The sequence below is a fragment of the Gobio gobio genome (assembly GCF_949357685.1).
Source record: "Gobio gobio genome assembly, chromosome: 17".
Taxonomy (NCBI): domain Eukaryota; kingdom Metazoa; phylum Chordata; class Actinopteri; order Cypriniformes; family Gobionidae; genus Gobio; species Gobio gobio.
In genome coordinates this window covers 6,847,707-6,871,070 of record NC_137110.1, presented here as the reverse complement: position 1 = coordinate 6,871,070, position 23,364 = coordinate 6,847,707, and the positions used below count along the sequence as shown (strand labels likewise).

General features: G+C 36.1%; 2 protein-coding genes across 3 annotated transcripts; one reads left to right on the top strand and one right to left on the bottom strand.

The window, feature by feature from the left end:
• The first annotated feature begins 179 nt into the window (after window positions 1-179).
• ergic3 (ERGIC and golgi 3) lies at window positions 180-16,645 on the top strand. 2 transcript variants are annotated; one of them, XM_079841654.1, is made up of 14 exons: window positions 180-334; window positions 617-687; window positions 829-916; window positions 1,298-1,417; window positions 3,065-3,158; window positions 5,524-5,689; window positions 8,060-8,117; window positions 9,313-9,327; window positions 9,660-9,691; window positions 9,779-9,875; window positions 12,890-12,954; window positions 13,424-13,560; window positions 13,701-13,756; window positions 15,331-16,617. In XM_079841654.1, exons 1-14 carry the CDS (start codon window positions 247-249, stop codon window positions 15,408-15,410), a joined length of 1,167 nt encoding a protein of 388 aa, XP_079697780.1. In that variant the 5' UTR covers window positions 180-246; the 3' UTR covers window positions 15,411-16,617. The 2 variants fall into 2 exon arrangements, with proteins under 2 accessions (XP_079697780.1, XP_079697781.1); XM_079841655.1 differs by lacking the exon at window positions 9,313-9,327 and having other exon boundaries at window positions 15,331-16,645.
• romo1 (reactive oxygen species modulator 1) lies at window positions 10,569-12,561 on the bottom strand. The gene is made up of 3 exons (XM_079841656.1): window positions 12,438-12,561; window positions 10,888-11,018; window positions 10,569-10,772 (listed from the first exon to the last, which is right to left on the bottom strand). Exons 2-3 carry the CDS (start codon window positions 11,016-11,018, stop codon window positions 10,664-10,666), a joined length of 240 nt encoding a protein of 79 aa, XP_079697782.1. The 5' UTR covers window positions 12,438-12,561; the 3' UTR covers window positions 10,569-10,663.
• Window positions 16,646-23,364: the final 6,719 nt, after the last annotated feature.

The window sequence follows — 23,364 nt, the reverse complement described above, 5'->3', positions numbered from 1 at the left end:
CGTATTAAAAAAAAAATCAGAAATTATATAAAAATAAAAAAAAACGAACTAAAACTTGAACTTGACTAGTTTTTACAGTGCAGATGTTTCATAAATCCACCACTAGAGCGTCAACATAGGAGAGACGCTCCAGCTACGCGGTGGAATCTGATTGGCTGGGAGGATTCCATCACTTCCTCGATGTACCGGAAATGGGTCACTGGGAATAGAAGTGACGGCTAGCTTTACCGCCGTACGAGAGGGAGAATGGAGGCGTTAAATAAACTTAAACAATTTGACGCTTATCCGAAAACTCTAGAGGACTTCAGGATAAAAACATGTGGAGGAGCCACGGGTGAGTGAAATAGATCCGCCGTGGGCTGTGGAGTCGCTGAGCGCCATTCATACACAGACTCATGGGGAGAAAGCGCCGGACAGGCTAATTAACATAAAGTCTTAAAATATGTTCATGTAATTACATATTTAAATGAAGCAGAATGAACATAGCTTAACTGGAAAGTCTCACCGGGGGCTCATAAATACACAACTGTATGAGGTTAGAGTCATACTAATGTGACTGTGATTTAAATGCCATGCAAATAAGTTTCCTAATTCCTGTTCTGTGTTCACTTTCTAGTGACCATCATCAGTGGACTTATCATGCTGATTCTGTTCTTCTCCGAGCTGCAGTATTATCTAACTAAGGAGGTGGGTGACTGACTTCATATAAATGGTGCATAATGTATGTGTAACTCAATCTCATGACATCTGTCAGTCTATAGTGGCTGTGTTTATTGCACTGTTCATAATGTTTTGATTGGGGTCTGGGTTTGATGTTGTCTCTTTTAGGTCCATCCTGAACTATTTGTAGACACTTCCAGAGGAGACAAACTAAGGATCAACATTGATGTTATATTTGCACATATGCCATGTGCCTGTAAGCAAACATTTTGTTCTGTACTTTATGTTTAGGTGGCCATTCGCTTTTTGAATAGTTTGTAGATGAAAGTGTCACTGTACTGTTTTGTAATGTTTTTGAACTGTGATCGATTAAGAAGGCTTACTTTAAGTTATAGTATAATAAAAGAGCTTACTTTAAGTTATAGTATAATAAAAGAAGGCCCTATACTGTAAAATGTGATTATGGTCATGTGGATTACAGCCTGTCAAGATAGCTTAGCTAAGATAGCTGACACACACCCAATCAAAGATATTTACTCCAGCTGTTTTACTCATTACTGTTATTATAATTATGTGCTGTTGTATTGTATACTAGTCCGCAGGTTTTATTGAGACGTTTGTGATTTTGTTTTCATAGATCTAAGCATTGATGCCATGGATGTAGCCGGGGAGCAGCAGCTAGACGTGGAGCATAACTTGTTTAAACAGAGACTCGACAAAGAGGGCCAGCCGGTCACAACAGAGGCTGAAAGACACGGTCAGCATCATCATTTCGAGTGCTCTTATGTTCTGCTATACTACTGAAAGCTGTGCCTTGTATCTATCGTTCCTGAAAGCTGCTCATAAAGGGATTTCACATTTAAAGGATTAGTTCACTTTTAAATAAACGTTTGCTGATAATTTACTCACCCCCATGTCATCCAATATGTCCATGTCTTTCTTTCTGCAGTCGAAAAGAAATTAAGGTTTTGGATGAAAACATTCCAGGGGTTTCCTCCATATAATGGACTTCAATGTGTCCCAAACGGTTCAAGGTCCAAATGACAGTTTCAGTGCAGCTTCAAAGGGCTTTAAAAGACACCAGATGATGAACGAGTGTCTTATCTAGCGAAACGATCAGTTTCTGCGAGAAACCGAGCAGTATTTATGCTAATATTTTACCTCTTTTCAGACGAGCGTGATCGTCTCTGAGCTCAGCCATAACTTCCGCCAAGTGAGGTCAAATACGATCGTGGTCATAGATGTATACGTAGATGCCTCATTAGCGCCTGCACGGATCAGTTGAATGAGGCATCTACGATCGATACATCTATGACCACGATCGTATTTGACCTCACACCCCGGAAGTGATGGCAGAGCTCAGAGACGATCACGTTCCTCTGTTAAGAGGTAAAATAATAGCATAAATACTGCTCGGTTTCTCGTGGAAACTGATCGTTTCGCTAGATAAGAGCCTTATTCATCGTCTGGTATTGTTTAAAGCCCTTTGAAGCTGAACTGAAACTGTCATTTGGACCTTGAACTGTTTGGAGCCCATTGAAGTGCATTATATGGAGGAAACCCCTGGAATGTTTTCATCCAAAACCTTAATTTCTTTTCGACTGCAGAAAGAAAGACATGGACATCTTGGATGACATGGGGGTGAGTAAATTATCAGCAAAAGTTTATTTAAAAGTGAACTAATCCTTTAACTATAATTGCATTAATGCAATTTTCACGCTAACTTTAACCCCATGTTCACACATAAAATATTTAATTAAAGGAATAGTTATAATAGCATAAATGAAAGTGATAAGGGAAAATACGGCCAATTTTATGATACTGTTACGGTGCTTGTTTCGTGCCATTTGTAAAAAAGATATTTGTATAAAAGATTACAATTCTTCGGAAACAAGAATTGTATTAAAGGGATAGTTCAACCAAAAATTAAAATTTTGTTCATTTACTCACCCTCAAGTTGTTCCAAACCTGTTGAACACAAAAGAATAATGTCGGTAACCTCACAGGTGACTGTAACCATTGACTTCCTTTTTCCTGCTATGGAAGGAATGGTTACTGTCAACTGTCTGGTTACCGACATTCTTCAAAATATCTTGAAACTCATACAGGTATGGAACAAGTTGAGGGTGTGTAAAGGATGACAACTTTAACCCTATGTTTAAACATATTTAAAATATTTTATGTTTAAACACAAGTAATAGTTCACCTATAAATTAATGAAAAAAGGGAGACATTTTTTGATACTTGTATGGTGCTTTCATGCTCTTTTGAATACTACAATTCTTTAAAAAAACAAATTCTGCTTATAAATGCAAATTCTAAATAATAAAAGAGGGATATTTTATTACAAATGTGGTTTTACTTTAAAAATTCTAGAATATATGCCTTGATTTTTTCTGTGCAGATTTGGGCAAAGAGGAGGAAGGGGTGTTTGACCCCAGTACGCTGGATCCTGACCGCTGCGAGAGCTGTTATGGAGCTGAAACTGAGGATTTAAAGTGAGTTTCACCTTTTTTTTTACCGCCACAAACAGGGTTTCTGATAAATGTTGGCATATGTTGGCTGCTGGCAGAACAGGTCTTTCTACTGGTGTGAAACCGGTTCTGAAAGCTTTCGGTAAGATTCTTGTAGTTGACAGGTGCTTACATAGTTAAGATTGTAGCTCATGTTCATAATCACCCGAGTGAAAGATGAAGAGATTAATGAGATGTTTAAAAATCCTCCAGGGCACCACAAATAACATTTGTAGTGTAAACTGTTCCTGCAAAAGACCACTGAAAAAGGATTTGAGACATGTTAATACAAAGTGTATATGGCAATCTGTGATATTGTAGTATTAATTATTAGATTGGGTAAACCCAGCCCGATCTGCCGGCCATTGGGATTTTTCTATCCTGCTTCCGATACAAATCTGCGGGGACCAATCACAAACCGGCTTATCCACCTGGCGTGCTATTGGCGGGGTTAACACAACCACTATAGAGAAGCGACGACAAGCAGCTTTTTGTTTATGTTCAACATGGCGGCCACCGAAGTGCAGCAACCCGTTGATGCCACTGTCGCTGCTGTTTTAAAAGATTTCAAAGGCAAGTTTTCTTTGAAAACGGAACAGAAACTTGCACTGGAACAATTCCTACAAAAGAAAGTACATCACCCGGATCGTTGGTCTGAATGGTTGAAGGACTATCCAATTGCGTACAGAGTCATTTGAACTATGCCTGTTTATCACGCCTCTTGTGCAGTAGAAAATACAGGGCAGACTCCCCAGACTAATGTTCAATCTTAAAAGATTGAGCTTGGTCTGATGATAGCCAGACAAATTAATTATAGACCAGGGAAGGGCCACTGTCTTGCAGAGTTTAGCTTCAACCCTATTTAAATACACCTGATCCAGCTAATCAAGTCATTCAGGCTTATTTGAAAACTACAGGTATGTGTTGGAGCAGGGTTGGAACTTATGTTGCCTTCACGTGCTATTGGAAATTTCATAATTCCCACTCCAGAAGTTGTGATTACGAGCTTGAGTGCTTTGTTGTCGGAATGAACAGGAATCATGGAGGACACCAGGTTTATTCTTGCCTATGTATTGGGAAAATCTTATTAAAAACCAAAATTATATGGAATGTCACATGCACTGACAACCATATAAACATTTACGATGCCATCCAGATTTCAGTGATTCTGTCATTTCGGTCAAATGCAGGATATTTTCGCAGTGTATAAAACATACAGTACGCTTCAAATGATTACTCGTATATGTAAATATGCTCTACATTAATGACAAGACAAGACGATATTATCTAGCTGAATTGGGGAAAAACTAATAGGCTAAATCATAATCATACCTGTCAAAGCAGTTTTTCCCCGCCACCATACATTTTATGGCAAGCCCATCTCGGGAATTAGGGTATAAAAATTATTTCAGAATATTTTGAATAATATATATATATATAATGATTTTTTTAGTTTTTGTAATTTTGTTATTTTCTTTTTGTTTTAGTACTTCAACTTATTTCAGGTTGCCAGAGCAACATTTCTAATTTTCATCGAAAGGCCTGTTCCCACCAAGCTTGATAACTATAATGGTAAAGATATAGTTGAAATTTTTTTTTTAAATATAGAAGTATAGTAGACCACAACTGTAATAACAAATGACAAACTCCGGGTTACAGGATTAGTTTGGAGTTGACAAAACCAAACCAGTCCAATTCTGCTTTGTTGGTACCATGATGCTGATCATCAGCTTCCTCTGTCAACTCAGGCTTTGATCCTGAGTTCGTGGAACGCGTGCACATGACAGTGTGACATCAGCAGTGAACAGCCAATCACATGCTTTTCAACACAGAGAAAGTGTGATTCACTTCTCAAAGAATTTGAATGCATTTACACATAAGAAAATACTTTTCCATGAAAGAGGATAAAGAAAATATCTTGCTATCAGTGCAAGTGAAAGTTGTGACATCAGTTTATATAGTTGATTTTTATATATAAATAATATGCATGCATGCTCAGTTGCATATTATATCAATTAATTATAAATAATATAGTTATTATATTAAGTAATTATCATTAAAGCCAGATAATATATTTTTTTATCATATAGTGACCTTTAATTTGGAACAAGAGAATCTGGGGGAGTGACTTTATTGTATCAGACAATCCAGAACATAACCGGCTGCAGGTTAGCTGTGGAGCTTAAGTTACTATGACGATGAACACCACTAAAAGCCGAGCCAATTTCAGCCCAGGATTGGTGCAATCTAAACTGAAACTTACCTGGCTAGCCAGCAAAACTGGCTTCATGGTACAGGCCCCAGGTGTTTGTGAAATACCAAAGTGTGTGATTGTGATTGTGTTTTGCAGGTGTTGTAATACCTGTGATGATGTGCGGGAGGCGTATCGGCGGCGGGGCTGGGCGTTTAAGACCCCTGACACCATTGAGCAGTGTAAGAGAGAGGGCTTCAGCCAGAAGATGCAGGAACAGAAGAATGAGGGTTGTCAGGTCTATGGCTTTCTGGAGGTCAATAAGGTAACATGCAGCCCATGATATGATTTCTGAATCAATTGCTGCATCCAAAATCAAACGCTTCCCTTCTCTATAGTTTCCCAACAGAGTAGACTCGACTGTCCAAATACATAGTATTCAAAAAACAGTAGGTAAAAAAAAAAAATCCCAGATGATCTACTACTTCAGGCGAGATTCTGAAGTGTGCATGCGATGGACACTTTACCATATCATGAGGGCATAGGAAAGGATTTTTAAATGGCAGTGGAGCGACGCAAATGACGGCATAGGTCACATGACAGTGACAACATGCCGGATGTAGTACATCTAAATTGCATTCATACTATATAGAACTAAGGTTGAGATTCGAAAATCGATTCCAATTCTAGCATCAAATACTTAAGGTCAGGAATCGGATATTCCTCCTCTTATCGATTCCTTTGCGTGCATTTTAATTTGGCATTAAACCATTCAAGCACAAGAAGACTAGCGCACTATTTCTGTGCCGAACATGCAGAGAAAAAGTGTGATTTTTAAATTGTAATGTTATTTTTAAACCATTCAAGCAATAGAATAATGAGTATGAGATGCGGCTTTGTGCGCACGCTGTTTTGGACATGTGTCCAGCTAGGGATGGACGATTAATCGAAAACTAAATTTAGAACCTCTAACCGACGTAATTTTCCCATGTCTGTTATTTCGGTTTTAGTCACATGACTCCGCCCCTTCAGTCACATCAAGGGCAGTTTGCAGGCACACAGAAAGATGCAGGAGCAGTTATCTTTGTTTATAGATGCTCAGAATTACTATGGTAATTGCATGTTTTACACAGTTTATACACACAAGTTAATCGCCGTTCTTATATGCGCTGATACACACACAGAGACGGCGAGCGCAAGCCCCGAAGCCAGATCACTTTCACTTGCGTCCTCATGAAGTTTGTCGATTAAATGAGTTTAAAGGCTTGCCAGTTTGAACATTAAAGCGATTGTGCACTATTCAAGAACAACGTTATGAAAACTTCTCTGTTCAGAGCTTATGAGCTTTTTTCTGACACAGAGAGCTGAGCCGTGTTGTGTCTGACAGCGCGCGCCCTGAAGCCAGATCACGTTCACTTGCGTCCTCACAAAACTTTGTCATTTGTATGTTTTAAGGCCTGCTAGTTTCAACATTGAAGCGATTTTAAACCATCAGATGTGTATTATGTTGAACTAATGCCTGATATATTGTGACACATGAACACTCAGACAGAAGCTCGCACATCACGTGAAGATCGCGCACAGAAACTCATTGTCAACGCTGTCCTGTGATTCATCACTAAAGTAGCTTAGAAACTCAACCGTTATAGCATATATTTTAATACCTTTGAAGTAAGTACAAACCACAGCTTCATAATTAATAGAGACGATATGACTAATTCCACACACAATCACTCTCTTGTTAATGCATTCAAGTAAATGAAATGTAGGCCTACTGTGCTAATTTATCTGATGTAAAACAAAACAATCGTTTATTAATCGTAATCAAGGTAAAATGTTCAATTAATCGAGATTTAAATTTTTGGTCAAATTGTTACAGCCCTATGTCTAGCACAGAAAACAGTGTGTGCACAGAAAGCTGCATCTCATACTGTATTGCACACTATACTGAACTCAGTTCTCTTCTGTGTCTTTTTTTACTTGAACAGACAAATGCACACAAATGTCAAAATATCCTCGTAAACAGTCGGTTGTGTCTTAAGTGAACGTAAACAGTTGAGAAAGAAAACACGTGTGTAACAGTATATAGCATCTGTGCAACTCTTAAAGTGACAGCAGCCTAATATTCCTGCTGACGTCTCTATAGTAACATCAATAAAACAACAAAAGGCAAAGAGAAAATTCACTCGCTGTTCTTGACTGATTAACTTTTGTGACTATATTTGTAATGTATATTTTATTTATAAAGTGCAGATTTAGTTTCTGTATCTGAAAATCTTAAAACGCTGTATATTCAGTTGTATTTATTAAATTTTTTATTTTTTGTGTTTACCTGTCTTTATTAGGGCCTGAGCACCGATGGTGTGAGGACCCTATTGGAATTGCTCCATTTATTATTTTTATTATTATTCTCCCAAATGAATCGCTTTTTTGGGGGGCCTAAACACGCTCGAAAACTCACAAAACTTTGCACACGCGTCAGAAGTGGCGAAAATGTACGTCTGTTATGGGATTCAGAATTAGTTAATGCTTGAAATGTATATTAGTTACTTATATTACATACATTTAAGGGCCATTAATTAAGTTTCAAACCAAATGTAGTATAGTATTGGATTTTGGATGCAGCAAATGTTTTAGGTTGACCTACATGCTTGTATATTTTAAAAATTCACAACATTTCCTTACATTTCTCCAGGTGGCAGGAAATTTCCATTTTGCCCCTGGAAAGAGCTTCCAGCAGTCTCATGTACATGGTAAAGACACGTGTTTAGTTATTAATAATGAATCAAACACAAGCCAAAGCTTTTAGGTCTGATGCAGAGGCATGTTCAAACATTTTAGCCTGTTAACCCCTTTTTTAAGACTGGATGCCCAACCCTTTTGTGTTGTGTTAAAAATTGATTATTAATTTTATATCAATATGAGCCAATGAGCCAGTATGCATCAGATCTAAAAGTCTGCATGTAGCCAGATGCTTCATGTCACTTCTCATTTCTTACTAATGTAAAGGAGTGCATGGTGAGCCATTAAGATATGCATTTGTATTTATTTAGAGAAATACACAATGCATGTCTTTTCTTTTGCTTTGCTTTCTGCCTGCTTTCTCAAAACTCTTCATCAGTCTGTCTGTGCACCTGAGTATCTGTAGTTTAAATCACCTCAAAATGACCAGTTGGCATGTTTCTGGGCTGATGAACAGTTTCTTGTCCCGTCTGTCTTATTAATCGATCTTATGAATTCCTCTATGCAGTCATTACCTTGTGGAGTTGACCATTGATGCTGTAAATCAAAGCTGTTTTATTAATGAAATGATTTTTGGGAAGTTTGGGTTTTTATCTTTGGGACAAAAGGGTTTCTATGCAAAGCTCACAATCTTTCTCAGTAACAAGGTACAGAACTAACACCGGTTACACTTGGTCATGCAAAGGCTATTCTTCCAATGGCTTAAAGGGTTAGTTCACTTTAAATGTTCATGACTTTCTTCTTTCTGATGATCAGTCGGAGTTCTATTAATAAATATCATCCTGACGCTTCTGAGCTTTATAATGGCAATGAAATGGGGCCCATTGAGATTTGAAAAGTGCATCCACGTTCACTGCCATTATAAAGCCTGTTCTCCTACTGAACTCCAACTGTTCGTCTGAACGAAGAAAGTCATATATACCTAGGACGGCTTGAGGGTGAGTAAATCATGGGGTCATTTTTTTCATTTTAAAGTGAACTAATCCTTTAAGAAGTGCATATCCAATACTTCATTAATGGACCCTGGATTCAAGTGCCAAACTATTTCAATAGCCCTACTTCAGAAAGTCTCACAATTTGGCCTTTTCAATTTTACTCTAGTATTGGAATGAGCTTAAAGAGCCAGTGCTTGTCACAAATTCCTCTTGAAAACTTTGCTTTCCAAAAACAAAGCCATTTAGTGACTATTTTCTTTTCTTTCTGCAGTGCATGCTGTGGAAAGTAAGTTGATCTTTTATATTTTAATTCCAAGACAAGTTAGAATTTACCTTGTTACTACATCAGTAATTCTGCTTTATCTCTGCACATAATTTAAGATTTAGTCTATAATAGTCAGTTTGTGATTTTACACTACAGCGGCTTCTATAACGTCAATTAATTTGTCACGATTCTCATCAGCAAGCGCATCTGTGACCACTTAATGTACTACACTCTGCTTTTGTTAAAAAAAAGTGCCCATTTCTAGGCTAACCAAGTTTACTTAAGGTGCATTTACAAACTGGGGGCCTTTCGAAACATTTATTCATGTTGTCAATTGATTCCTTTATTTTCAGTTCATGATCTGCAGAGCTTTGGACTAGATAATGTGAGTTGTTTCACTTCTTTTTAATAAGATTGATCTGCCATTGCCCATAATATTAGTCCTAACAGAATTTGTTTGGTGTGACCATAGATCAACATGACACATTTCATCAAACATCTTTCATTCGGGAAAGACTATCCTGGGATTGTCAACCCTTTAGATGATACTAATGTAGCAGCACCTCAAGGTAAGTGTCTGACCTTTCTTCATTTTATGCCTAAACTAAAAATATATGTTTCAGAGAACATAGGCCTGGGGCCGGTTGCATAAACCGTTAAGACTTGTCTTACAAGTTAGACATACATTTTTTTCTTTAAGACTGTTCATAATTTTTTTTAAATCAGTTACATAAAAACATAGACTGGCCTAATTTGATACGAAAAGTAAGACTGAATGCCACTTGCCTAACTGCTAGTGGCTCATACTAGATCTTAAGACACTGTCTTAACATAATGGCTTAGTTTATGCAACTGGCCCCTGGTTTCACAGACAGGGCTTCAATTAAGCCAGGATTAGGCCTTAGTTCAATTAGGACATTTAAATATCTTTTATAAACGTGCTTTAGGAAAAAACATTACTGGTGTGCATCTTGAGACAAAACAATAGCACTGACATATTTTAAGATGTGCATTTTAGTCTGGGACTAGCCTTGCCTGTGAAACCAGGGGGTAGTGTTGTCTAGAATTAAAGAGCCCTTCAATTTCTCTGTTGCAATTTCTTTGTCAGCCCTCCATAAACAGCAGAAAGGTCAATCCCATGTAGCTGAAATTAATGTGTTCTACTGGACACAAATGAAAAGGAGGGCCGTCTTCACAGTGTCAATCTAGCAACCGTCAACAATTAAATCTTAGATTGAGCCCAAGATTTACAGAAAAATCAGTTTTCTTAAATCTGTCTTTATTGACACCGGTGTCTTTGAATGTGGGAATGACAACAAATAAATGAATCTACAAAAGTCCTAGCATTAGTGTGATCTCAGCAGCGGATGCCCATCCCGATCGACATGAAGGTTCCGAACGTGCCACCGCTTTGCATCATCGTCTTCCCAACTCCGCCCATCAACTCCCGACCCCTCATGCCGATCCTGAATAGAACAGATCTCTATTAAAACGGTTTAACTGCTTTTCTGCCAAAAGACCAGTTGCAGTTAATGTTGTATCATTAATAACCCAAAATATGACGGCCATTAAAGTTCATACCTGAGACAGGAGAAAGTTCCGAACATGGCGCCTGCGGCCATGCCCACGGCAAAACCCATCATGAAGCCCATCTTGACTCTGTCAAAGCAACTGGGCTGCGTCTGTCCATACGGTCCTACTGCCACCGGCATCTGGAAGAAGGACGATGCAGACTTTATTCATCATGCAACTTGTATATATATAGCTATGGAAAAAATTGAGACTACTTAAGTGGTCTCTTAATTTTTTTCGAGATTTATATATATCTCTCTCGCTCTATATCTATCTATATATATCTTTTATTTTTTATTTTATCGGATAGATGGATAAAATTATATATTCACACACATATTATTGCAAATTATATACCATCCAAAAATGTATATAAATGTGTATTTTTTAGATGGATAGATAGATAGATATCTCGAAAAAAGTTGAGACCACTTAAGTAGTCTCAATTTTTTCCATAGCTATATGGCATAATAAATATATATATATATATATATATATATATATATATATATATATATATATATATATATATATATATATATATATATATATATATATATATATATATATATATATATATATATATATATATATATATAAAATATTTATTTATTATTATATCGGATAGATGGATAGTTATATATTCACACACTTATTATTGCAAATTATATACCATCCAAAAATGTATATGTGTATTTTTTAGATAGATAGATATCTCGAAAAAAATTAAGAGACCACTTAAGTAGTCTAAATTTTTTCCATAGCTATATGGCATTATTTATATATATATATATATATATATATATATATATATATATATATATATATATATATATATAATATATATATTTATTTATTATTATATCGGATAGATGGATAGTTATATATTCACACACTTATTATTGCAAATTATATACCATCCAAAAATTTAAATAAATGTGTATTTTATACACACACACTATCAAAATGTGTATAAAATATTGTTAGCATATATTTTACAATATATTATTCTGATAGTGTATATACAAATTTAAAAAATATATACAGTAAAATATACTATCAAAATATAAATTTCATATTTTGATAAAATATAAATATCATTTTGATAGTATTTTTAAATAGAAATTGTATATACATCAAAATATGATATTTAAAATATTTAGATAGTATATATAATATAAAATGTACATATAATCTTTCATATGCATATTTCATCTTTCATTTTTGTCGCGTTCCGAGTCAGTTAACACATAATGACCTCTATAATGCTCAAAAATGCTGTCTAGGTGGCTCTGTTTTTTACTGATAAACCAGACACCTGCGTTTTATATAAGGAAAGGTATTTATATGAGCAACTGAACTATAATTCTGTCATTTATGAGGTGTAAATGACTTAATATTAAGGTTGAAGTCAAACTAAAATCTAGAAAAGCTAATGTATTGCACGTGAGTCGTTTATTTGGTTAAATGTCACCAAGGTCTCTGGCCCTGAACAAACTCCACAGCGCACTGTTATATACGCACCGATCGGAAAATATATTCGAAGAAAATCGGCTTACCTTGTTCAAATCGCTATGCGAGTGCCTCTATTAGCTAGTTTTCTGATCGAGTTGAGTGTTTGTTATAACACAGCTTCACACAGACGCCATTACTTGACAGGAAGTGGTTGGTGTTAAAGTACAAGCGGAGGAGAGTGCGAGGCTCTAAAGTGCAGCAGCGCCCTCTAGCGGCGCAGCAAGTCACGTGTTTCCTATCGGTGAATGATGGAACTACAGGCATTCGTTCTTGTAAATGTTAACGTCAAACAAACACGTTTATTCACTTTCTATATGTATGACTCATAATAATGGAAAGATTGGAACAAAAATGTAAACTCGTGGCATTGACATGTACTTTTGTTGTTCATGCAAGGGGATTTCAAGGAAATAATTTGGAAATAAAAGTTCAGCTGACACAAAACGTTGAGATCGTGTATGTTATATTGATCTATGCACTCTTTTGCTCTTTACAGCATCAATGATGTACCAGTATTTTGTGAAAATTGTACCAACGATATACGTTAAAGGAGATGGAGAGGTAAGAGCTGCGCTATTTGAATTTAGGGGATAAAAACAGAACACCCTTACAAAAAATGTTATAACTGTGGTTGCTACTTAATATTAGTATCCCTGGCAAAAAAAAAGTAATTTATTAAAGGGATAGTTCACCCAAAAATGAAAATTCTGTCATCATTTACTCATTTACATGTTGTTCCAAACCTGTATGAGTTTCTTTCTTCTGTTGAATACAAAAGAAGATATTTTGAAGAATGTCTGTTGGCGGTATCCATTGCCTTCCATAATATTTTTTTTCCTACTATGGAAATCAGTGGTTGCCGTGAACCATCTGGTTACCAATTTGTATTTTTGGGTGAACTATCCCTTTAAGGTTTTACATTACTGGCAATAACTGATATAATAACAATGGCATGTTTGCTGTTTGTCACGGTAATCTTTTATAAGAAGATGAGCATATTTTTAAACCATGTTTTCTCCCTTTACTTTAGGTTGTTAAAACAAACCAGTTTTCAGTAACAAGACATGAGAAAGTAGCCAATGGGCTGATCGGAGATCAGGGTTTACCTGGTGTGTTTGTGCTTTATGAGCTGTCTCCAATGATGGTGAAATTCACAGAGAAGCAGAGGTGCGTCTCCTGTTATTGTTCATTCTCGTTTCATTACATTGCATACATTATGTTCACTCTGTTTGAAAGAAACGGTCTGTGTTGTTGCATGAGGGAATGTAGCGTGTTTAATATGTTTTTGTATGGGCTTTCCTCCGCAGGTCTTTCACACATTTCCTAACAGGAGTTTGTGCTATTATAGGAGGCGTTTTCACAGGTGAGATTACATTTGGTGTTTTTGCAGTTTTCACAGAAATTTACTATATGGGCACAATGGAAGATTTTACACGGCATGAACCTACTTTTACTGCTTGCCGTAACATTTCTACAGTACATGAGAAGTGTGTAAAATCCAGCCTAGGCTTTTCCAGCTCAGCAGCAATGAGCAACCGTAACATTCAGAAAAGCTCAGTCACAATTTTGCACACACTTTTCTCAAGCTCTTGATAACAGACTTGTGTGTTAAATGCTTGAAGATTAGTTTTTACCATTTTAGTTGTTCAGTTGGACCCTATAATGAAGGAAAAACAGTCGACATGCATGTGAACACACACTCCTCGTATCCTGTAATAAATCCTTCCCTCGTGGGTCAAAGTGACCTGAAGCCCTAAAATCATACTTTTTTAGTTTTTTTGTCCATTATTTTTTAGATTTATTTTATTTTTACTAAATTACTAGATTTTATCAATAAATAATATAATTCAAGCACATTCTTCATTCTTTTTTAACTTTGATTCAAAGTTACTCAATTTCATGCATAACCCACATTGGGTGTCTCTGCCGCCCTCTTGTGGAAAAAAAAAATATCTATATGTAACATATTTCATGACTCTTGCCACTAGATCAGATGCATTCATTGTGCATTCAGGTATCTATTTAAACATTATAAAATAATTTTTTGTTTTAATTTTTCATATATATATATTGAAGTGTCAGATATTGTAATCTCTGTAATCTCTCTGTCAAATCTAACCACTTCATATCTGTGTGCAGTCTGAATTGTGACTGATTGACTTTTATTTGAAAAAAATTGGGGAGGAAATGCCCTGTTATTATGACCCCCCCATTTATTTTAATTGGAATTCCTAGTTGTGTGTGTGTACATGTCAGTGCGTTCTGCATTGGGGATGTTCTATAGTCTCATGCCTTCATTGGTATTTGTGTTTGTTCTGGATTGTGCCAGAATGTTTTTTTTTTTTTTTAACAAAACAAAAAAAATCCCTTGCATTTCATTAATTCCTATGGGGGTCAAATTGACCTGCTGCGAGCGAAGGATTTGTTCCTTTTTTTAATTTCAACCTCATAAACTCCTCAAACCCAGTCAATAGTTTTGTCTATTCCAAATTCCTAAGGTCTTGGACCACTCAATAAAATAAAGAAAAATGATTTGGGGTCAAAATAACCCGAGGAGTTGATAAGGGTTGAACAAATCTACCTGTGATTTTGCTGCTAAATATTTTGATTGCAATTTTAAAATGCATGCTTTCTTTTTTATTATTATTACTAAATAAACATTAGAAACAATTATTGTACTCTTGTAATACTTCACTGTAAAAACTACAGTTCAACTGTAAAATTGTAAATAATATTTCCCCAAGTGATTATATATTTCTTAGCATTTTTTGTCACTTTAAAAGGCAATTTGGTAATCAGGCATAGCCATGTATTTTTTACCTTAATAATCCCCATATTTTCATTTGTGTTTTGTCATTGCTTTGACAACTGTGGACTGTGTTAATGCAACATGTCAGTCTTTATCTCACCTAGTCTGTTTCTCTCCTGTTCCTTCAGTTGCTGGACTCATTGATTCTTTGATATACCACTCAGCAAGAGCCATACAGAAGAAGATCGAGCTGGGTAAAGCATCCTAGCAGCACAGGGACACTGGGTGCATGACTGTGTCTGGAAACCTCTGTGTTTTAAAGGGAAGACGCCACAACGAAAGCCCCCAGACTGTTTCTTGTCGAGGCCACAGAGCAGTATCAATTGACACGGGTCCCTCGCAGACAAGCACAAGGACCTGGGACTAAGACACTGGCCGACTGTATTGTGGAGGACCATAAGGACTCGCGTTGATTCGCGCCGATGCATCAGTTGTTTACCTCTGCAAATCAAAGCTTTCTTTCTGAGATTTTGGCCTTTGAATTATTAGTTCTTTCTGAATCGCTCCTCGGTTGATTTAAAAATTGTAGCGTTACCTGATCAAGAAACCAGTGTTTTCCTGCCCGTCGTACACTGTCAGAGTTTGGCAGACTAAACCAGCAGTTTTAACCGCCGTTTTGAACGAGTTTCAGTCCCTACAGAAGAATCAGAAGTGGCAGTCTTTGTCAAACTGGAAAAGACACAAGCGATCTCAAACAGGAACTCTGTTCAGTCAAGCACTCAAACTACGTACAGAAATAGAGACTGCAGTCTGTACAGATGTCTGAATTTTTTTATGTTTTATTTTTTGTGAGTAATTGCACCTTTAACTCTAAATTCAGGGGCTGGGGTGTGAGTGTGTGTGTGTGTGTGTGTATGTTTGCAGATGGCTGTTTGGTATGAGAGAGTTTTCGTCATGTGTTGTTGCCAGTTTATCTTTTGTGTGGGGAAAATGTATTTATATTTTGATTGTTCAAAACCGTTTTTAAAATGAGAAATAAATGTAACACTGAACTTGTGACTTTTCTCATGAATGAGCAACTGGTGAAATCGGATTCTTAAATTCAGAAGATGGAGGTAAAGCACAACAATTATGTTGTTGTTGTTATATTTAACCATCTGAACTTCTGACGTTTATGATAATTCTTGCTTAATTTCTATTCATTTTATCTTTTTTGTTTTTATTCAAATATAAATTTGAATTGATTTATAGAAATCAAGCCTAGATAGATGGAGAGACATTGGATTGGAAATTGCATATATATATGTGTGTGTGTGTGTGTGTGTGTGTGTGTGTGTGTACTTTTTTTGTATGTATATTGCAGATTTTCTCTATTCAACTTGTTTGAAGTGTTACTTTTTGCATCACTTGCTAAACTATTTAATTGTACAGCTAACAGGTATGACATTTGTACAAAAAAATTATTTAAAAATGTGAAATAACCCTCTTATTTCCACTATGATCATTATTAGTTGCATTGTCAAAATAAGCAGTTTACTTTTATATTGTTTTAGTGAGTCGCTTCTAATATCTCTAACTAAACTGATTATTTAAATGGACAGCAAAGAGTTATGACACACACAAAATTAAATGAAAATGTAAAATATGATCCTTTTCACTAGTGTATATTGCTAAATGTAGTATAATTAGAGTATCCCACAATGCAAAGCTCTGGAACTGATCTTCTATTTCTAATGAACTGGAAACAATATGAACCACAATTCTGATCATCTTTACTCATTCTTAACTGCAAACACATTTACCCAAAGTTAGATTTAAAATGCAAAATACCCCTTTAATGTTAAACATAGGCCATGTAACATACTATTGTTTGATTTTTTTTCGGTTGCGTAATGTGTTTTAAACAAAATACGCGAAAATGAATGTGTATGCACATGCACACACACGATCAGTGTTGGGTAAGTTACTCTTAAAAAAGTAATGAGTTACTAGTTACTAATTACATATTCAATAGTGTAATTAGATTACTGTACAAATTACTATGTCCAAAAAGTATTTAATTACTTATTACTTTCTAAATCCTATATCAACCTCAACTAGTTAAGCGATTCAACGATGAAAAGGCTGTTTTAATTCATTCAAATACATAATATAAAACTACTTCAATTATTCTTATTAACTGAGCAAAGTATTACAAATATGAGAAGGATTGATAAAAACATGCATTTTAAAGTAAGACTTTAAATGTTGATGTTAATTCCACTATTGTATTATATTGAATTGTTCTACAGTCTATACACAGTATTTAGTTCAATGACATGTAAAGTAACTGCAATTAAATTACACAAAAAATAAGATTAATCCCTTACTTTACTTTTTCAAGGGAAAAGTAATTAACTTACAGTAACTAATTACTTAGTAACTATAGTTAGACTCAACACTAGCCTATCATTCTGAGCACAGCCAGAGTCCTGCAATTTCCTGAGGATGAGAAAGGTCATTCTCTATAAGCAGACAGTCTTTTGCTGTGTATTAATTATTTCATGTGACTGATCCACTGACCTTCTTTTCCTACATTATCTCCTCCGAACAAAGACCTGTGTGTGTGTGTGTGTGTGTGTGTGTGTGTGTGTGTGTGTGTGTGTGTGTGTGTGTGTGTGTGTGTGTGTGTGTGTGTGTGTGTGTGTGTGTGTGTGTGTGTGTGTGCGTGTGTGACTAAACTCTTGAGAACGAGGTCATGTTGGCCACCAGGTGGAGCTCTTGTGTTTTTACTGCTCAACAAGCAGTACATTTTGACTTGTTTTTTTTTTTTTGCCCTTACTTTTTTTTATAAAGATAAAATGGGGAACACGTTTATAACGAGCTGAACACACTGCCATGAGTAATTTCCGGGAAGTGTGTCACAACTGCCTTTGTGCTGAAACATAACTAGTCAAGAAACCAATTTTAGCTCATTTAATTGGTGTAGCTGCGTTATACGAGACGTCCAGACGAAGTCTTGAGAGACTTTTGTCTAATTCATTCCACATGGAAATGTTTCCTGACTCAGTGACTGAACTCTAGTCATAGTTTACTACTACTTGTATACTATGAATCATAACGGTGTGTGAAACAGTAGCCTATGCGTTATGTAAACAATAACATTAACAGTAGCATGCTACATTATCACTTGCTAATTTGATTTAGCATCCCACATACTGTATCCCACAATGCAATGCTATTGGAATATATTAATAAATAGCTAAATGTAGTAGACTTGTCTGGGTATTCACTGCATAGGCCTACAGAAAAGTATGGAAAGTATGCATAGGCCTACAATAAATTGCAGAAATAGTAAATTAGTATGCTAGTATGCAACAGTTTGTTCCAACATATAGTTTGGGACAAAGGAACTCTTGCTTTTGTGTGATGTCTATGTGTGGGAGCTTTTCCCCACAGATTAAGAAATGGGGAAGATCTGACTTTTTTTTTTGCAACTCTGGAAAAACTTGACGGTTTGCAAACTCTGCAAAACCGAGACAAACTCTAATATTAGACGTCCTATGCAACACTGTGATTCACTGTCTGATGAGTCGGATATTGGAGGTCTGGACCATTTTGAAACACGGCAAACAGGAAGGAAAGAAAGGAAAAAGAGGAACAGAAGGATCATAAGAACAAAAGGAACCGGTTGAGGATTTGGGTTTTGGAGGATTTGGGACTTCTGTTTGAGGATTTCCTGAGACAAATCAAAAATCTATTGTTATTAAAATTATCTGACCACTTTACGGAGGAAGATGATGTGCTATTGATTTCTGACATACTCAATGTTTTTTACACGTCTTCTTACCAAGAACCATTTTTAGTTGCTTGAGTTTAAAAAGTTTGGTAACACTTGTTTAGTATGTGGAACACATTCACTATTAACTACGACTTTTGCCTCAATAAGCTCCTAATTATTGCTTATTAATAGTTAGTAAGGTAGTTGTTCAATTTAGATATTGGGTAGGAGTAAGGGATGCAGAATATGATCATGCAGAATAAGGCATTAATATGTGCTTTATAAACAGCTAATGTTAATAAGCAAGTAGACTTGAACCCTAAAATAAAGTGTTACCAAAAGTTCTTCCATAAATTCTTCAGATTATTTTACATTTATTTCTTTATTTGTATTGTGTGCGGTTGCTGTGAAACTCTTTTATATGTGCTTGTTGCTGGTTGTCTTGAAAAATTGATGTGCATGTTGAGCAGAAGCATTTGGAAAAGCTACATGGGTCCTAATCCATGTAAATAATTCATTAATCCGCCCGCAGAGATGGTGTTAATTGCTGAATGTGCACTAAACGCTGGCCGTTGGTCACATGCCAATCCATGAAACAACCTCAGCATCCTTGTCGATGATGATGATGACGGAGCAGAAGGAAAACCAAACTGCATTTAGAGCGTTGCATGGCTTCTCATCCCGCTGTAATCTGCAGCTAATCTCGCCCATATATATTTATTCAGCCATGCTTTGACATGCAGATCATTACAGATGGAGACAAAGAGAGAGACTTCAGAGCTTATGCAGCCGCAGCTTATGTTAATGCCTGATGCTCAATGCATAGCTTATTGATTGGCCCTGTGACCCCCGGGGTGTTGAGGAAAATAAGGAGACATCTAGTCTTTGCATGGTTGACCAGGAGAGACGGCGGGCCTGGCTTGAACTGTGAAGTGTTTGGTTATGCGCATAGGACAGAAGTTACTGAGCAGTTACTCCTGACGAGTCTAAGCGTGCCTCGGCCGATGGGACAGCTGTTAGTACAGCTCAATCATGCACGTCAAACAGACGCCCTGCATTTGTTTAAAATGCCCATCTGTCTTTTTTTGAGCAATAGTGATTACAGCCCAATTGACTGTTGAGTTTATAGGTGGGGATCATGAACTTTACGATATGAAATGACAAAACAAATAAGAACAGGATACAGTCTCTATGGTCCCCAAACTGTGAGATCTAAACATGCCCTATAGTGAAAAATAAATATACCTAAATGTATTTGTAATACATTAATTTATGCTACGTATACTACAAATACATTTACATTTGTATGCACTTAATATAAATACCCTGCAATCGTAGGTTACTTTTAGTATACTAAATGTCAACTAAATTTGCACTTTAGTTATCCAGAAATAGTGCTGAGGTATAGGCCTACTTCAGGTACACTTTAAATATCTTGAATTTAAAGACTGATATTATACAGAGATCATACTATCCTTACTAATAGTGATATTAAAACACATTTTTAGGCTTGATATTAAGACATTTACATTGTGCAGGGACCCAGAAAAAAAGTTTTTAGAATTTAATATTGTTTAATGTCATTACATTGTTTAGAGCATAAGAAACATTTGGGGGGGGGGGGGAACATTTTTGCAAAAATATATTTTATTCATATGTAGTGGACACCAGGATTCAGTTGCTTAAAAAATAAAATGCCGTGAAATTGCATGTCTAGACAAAAACAATGGGATTTATTTTTAATTCACCAATACAATTTTATTTTTATTTTTCAGGATTTTTTTCAACCAAACTTGGTGTAACAAAATTAAAATTAAATATGCACTAATTTGCACAATTTACAAAACAAAAATCTGAACGTTGGATAAAGCCAAATTCTTTCATTTTGTTGACAAGTTAGAGAATTTCAATACCCATTTTTATAATATCCAGAACTAAAATATTTTTAGCAAATAAAATGTTATATATATATATATACACTCTAAAAAAAAAAGGCTCGTAATCATAGGGGAACCTTTTTTAGTGCTATATAGCACCAATTTTGGTGCTTCAGTGGTTCTTCAGCGGTTCTTCAGAGGTGCTATATAGCACCTTAGTCAAAGAACCGGTGAAGAACCACTGAAGAACCGCTGAAGAACCACTGAAGCACCAAAATTGGTGCTATATGGCACTAAAAAAGGTTCCCCTATGATTACGAGCCAAGAACCATTTTTGGTGCAATATAGAACCTTTTTTTTTTTAGAGTGTACTCCTCTGTATAAACCGTATAAAGTTTGGTTTAGGGAAGGGCTACTGAAGTGGAGATTTCTGGATGAAAAATCACATTTTGAGGGAAAAAAACCTTTAAAGATATGTATGTAATTGAAATATACAGACCAAATTGATAAAGTGTAATAAAACAAAGACTTATGTGGACTTATTTTGGATGTTTGGAAGACATGTTATGGAAGCCGGTGCATGAAAACTGCATAGGGTTTTGCCCATAAATCGATGCGTACGCCAATCCGCTGGAAGTTAGTTATTTTAGTCTATAAAGTTTTAAACATGGATATTTTTCTTACACAAAAGCATCACTTCACTTAAGAAGGCCTTTATTAACCCCCCGGAGCCGTGTGGAGCAGTTATATGATGGATAGATGCACTTTTATGGACTTCAAAAATGACCCAACAAGTCACTGCCATTATAAAGCTTGGATTAGCCTGGACATAACTCTGATTTTATTCATCTGAGAGAAGAATGTCATATACACATGGCTTGAGGGTGAGTAAATCATGGGCTAATTTTCATTTTTGGGTGAACTAACCCTTTAAGACCGCAACATCTTGGAGAACATCTTGGGCTTTATTGGAAGCAGGAACATCTGACCATCTGTACAAAGAGTAACATGATCAATGTCAGATTTGCATTTGATTAGGGACCTAGAAATAGAGCAGAAAATATTGATTATTCATAGTACAAAAATGATGTGGCATATAGTTTTAGAGCTTGGGTACGGGAATTAAGGGCATGATGCTAGCCACACTAAATTTAGTTCAATTTCCCAGGAACACATAAATCCTGTGAATTTATGGATACCTGTGTATGCCAAATGAATATATGTCATGTCCATAGAACAAGTTATTTAAGGTATAGAGGTCACCAGTTCTGAGAGGCCCGAATCATCAGTCAGCATAGCTGCGTTTCGTAATCTAGGGTAGAAGTGAAACCAGGTTATGTAAGTCACACTGAGAACCGAACATGCAGGACGTTATTATGATTCAATCCAAATTCATGCAAATCTGTCATTTATTGGAGCATTATTGTTTCACAGTTCAACTGTTTCATCAGTTCAGATTGCAATTTGATGTTAAAAACAGGTTTTAGATTATATAAATACAAATATATTGTGATTTTAGTCACAATAATGTATGCAAACTTTCAGTATGAAGGTAAACGCCTCAAGTTCATTAATGACTAGAAAAAGACTAGAGAGGGAACTTTACAGATCAGTGAAATTCCCAAACAGGGTAGTTTTAGATTGAAAATCATATTCGGTCACCAATGTTATGCATTTGGTTCTCAAACTACCTGATTTAAATGGACTGTACATTAAAGGGATAATTCAACATAAAAATGTTATTCCATGGAACACAAAATGAGATGTTCAGGAGCTATAAATCTTCAAAATGTTTTCATAAAAGCACTATAATAGTGGTCCATATGACTTGTGAACTATAATACAAAGCCATTTTATAACTTTGTAACTGAAATTATTAACTCAAAATCAACTGTGGTCACCATTCACTTTCATTATACGGAAAAGAGCAATAAATATCTCCTTTTGAGTTCAACATTTTGAAGTGAACTATTCCTTTACATTTCTTTAAAGTCAGCATGAAACAGAAGTTGGGTAGCTTTTTCTGTCCTATTGTGACGTATATCCAAGTGAAACAGCTTCTCGGACAAGAACATTTGTAGGGCGGGGCTTAATTTTGTCAATTGTGAATTGATTGGATCATTGGATGGTTGTGGTTTGCTATTGGTCGATCTCATGTGAGTGACAGGTTGCCCCGCCCTTGTGCCAGTAAACACATCATCAGAAAAGAGAAGTTGCAAATGGGCGGGGAAGTTGCAATTACACAATACTGTATGTAATTTTCGCAGCTAGAATATGTTTATTAAAAACTAAGGAGTAGTTTGATGACGTCTTGATTTCACGGGATCATGGGAGTTGTTGTCTTCACCTCTACAGCCTGTGGAAAAGAATCCGACGGGACTCATATTCATGGATGAACTCATGTATTACAGATTTATTAGCGTTACTGTAGCATGAAGCAGATGGAGCTGAACGAGGCGCTGGAGCGATTGCTAATGAGAGACGAACGAGACACACGACTCAAGAGCAGTGGAGCTTTTATTCTGCCAGACGAGCGCTTCCGCTTCTTCTGCTCGTGTGTGTGGGGGAACGCAGCGCTGTTTTAT

What these genes read in the sequence shown, in the direction of transcription:
- ergic3 (XM_079841654.1), top strand. Translation starts at nt 247, where the DNA reads ATGGAGGCGTTAAATAAACTTAAACAATTTGACGCTTATCCGAAAACT. An exon ending in AGAGCTTTGGACTAGATAAT is followed by an intron (nt 9,692 to 9,778) that starts GTGAGTTGTTTC and finishes GTGTGACCATAG; the next exon opens with ATCAACATGACACATTTCAT. An exon ending in AAATTCACAGAGAAGCAGAG is followed by an intron (nt 13,561 to 13,700) that starts GTGCGTCTCCTG and finishes TTTCCTCCGCAG; the next exon opens with GTCTTTCACACATTTCCTAA.
- romo1 (XM_079841656.1), bottom strand. Translation starts at nt 11,018, where the DNA reads ATGCCGGTGGCAGTAGGACCGTATGGACAGACGCAGCCCAGTTGCTTT. An exon ending in GGAACTTTCTCCTGTCTCAG is followed by an intron (nt 10,773 to 10,887) that starts GTATGAACTTTA and finishes TGTTCTATTCAG; the next exon opens with GATCGGCATGAGGGGTCGGG.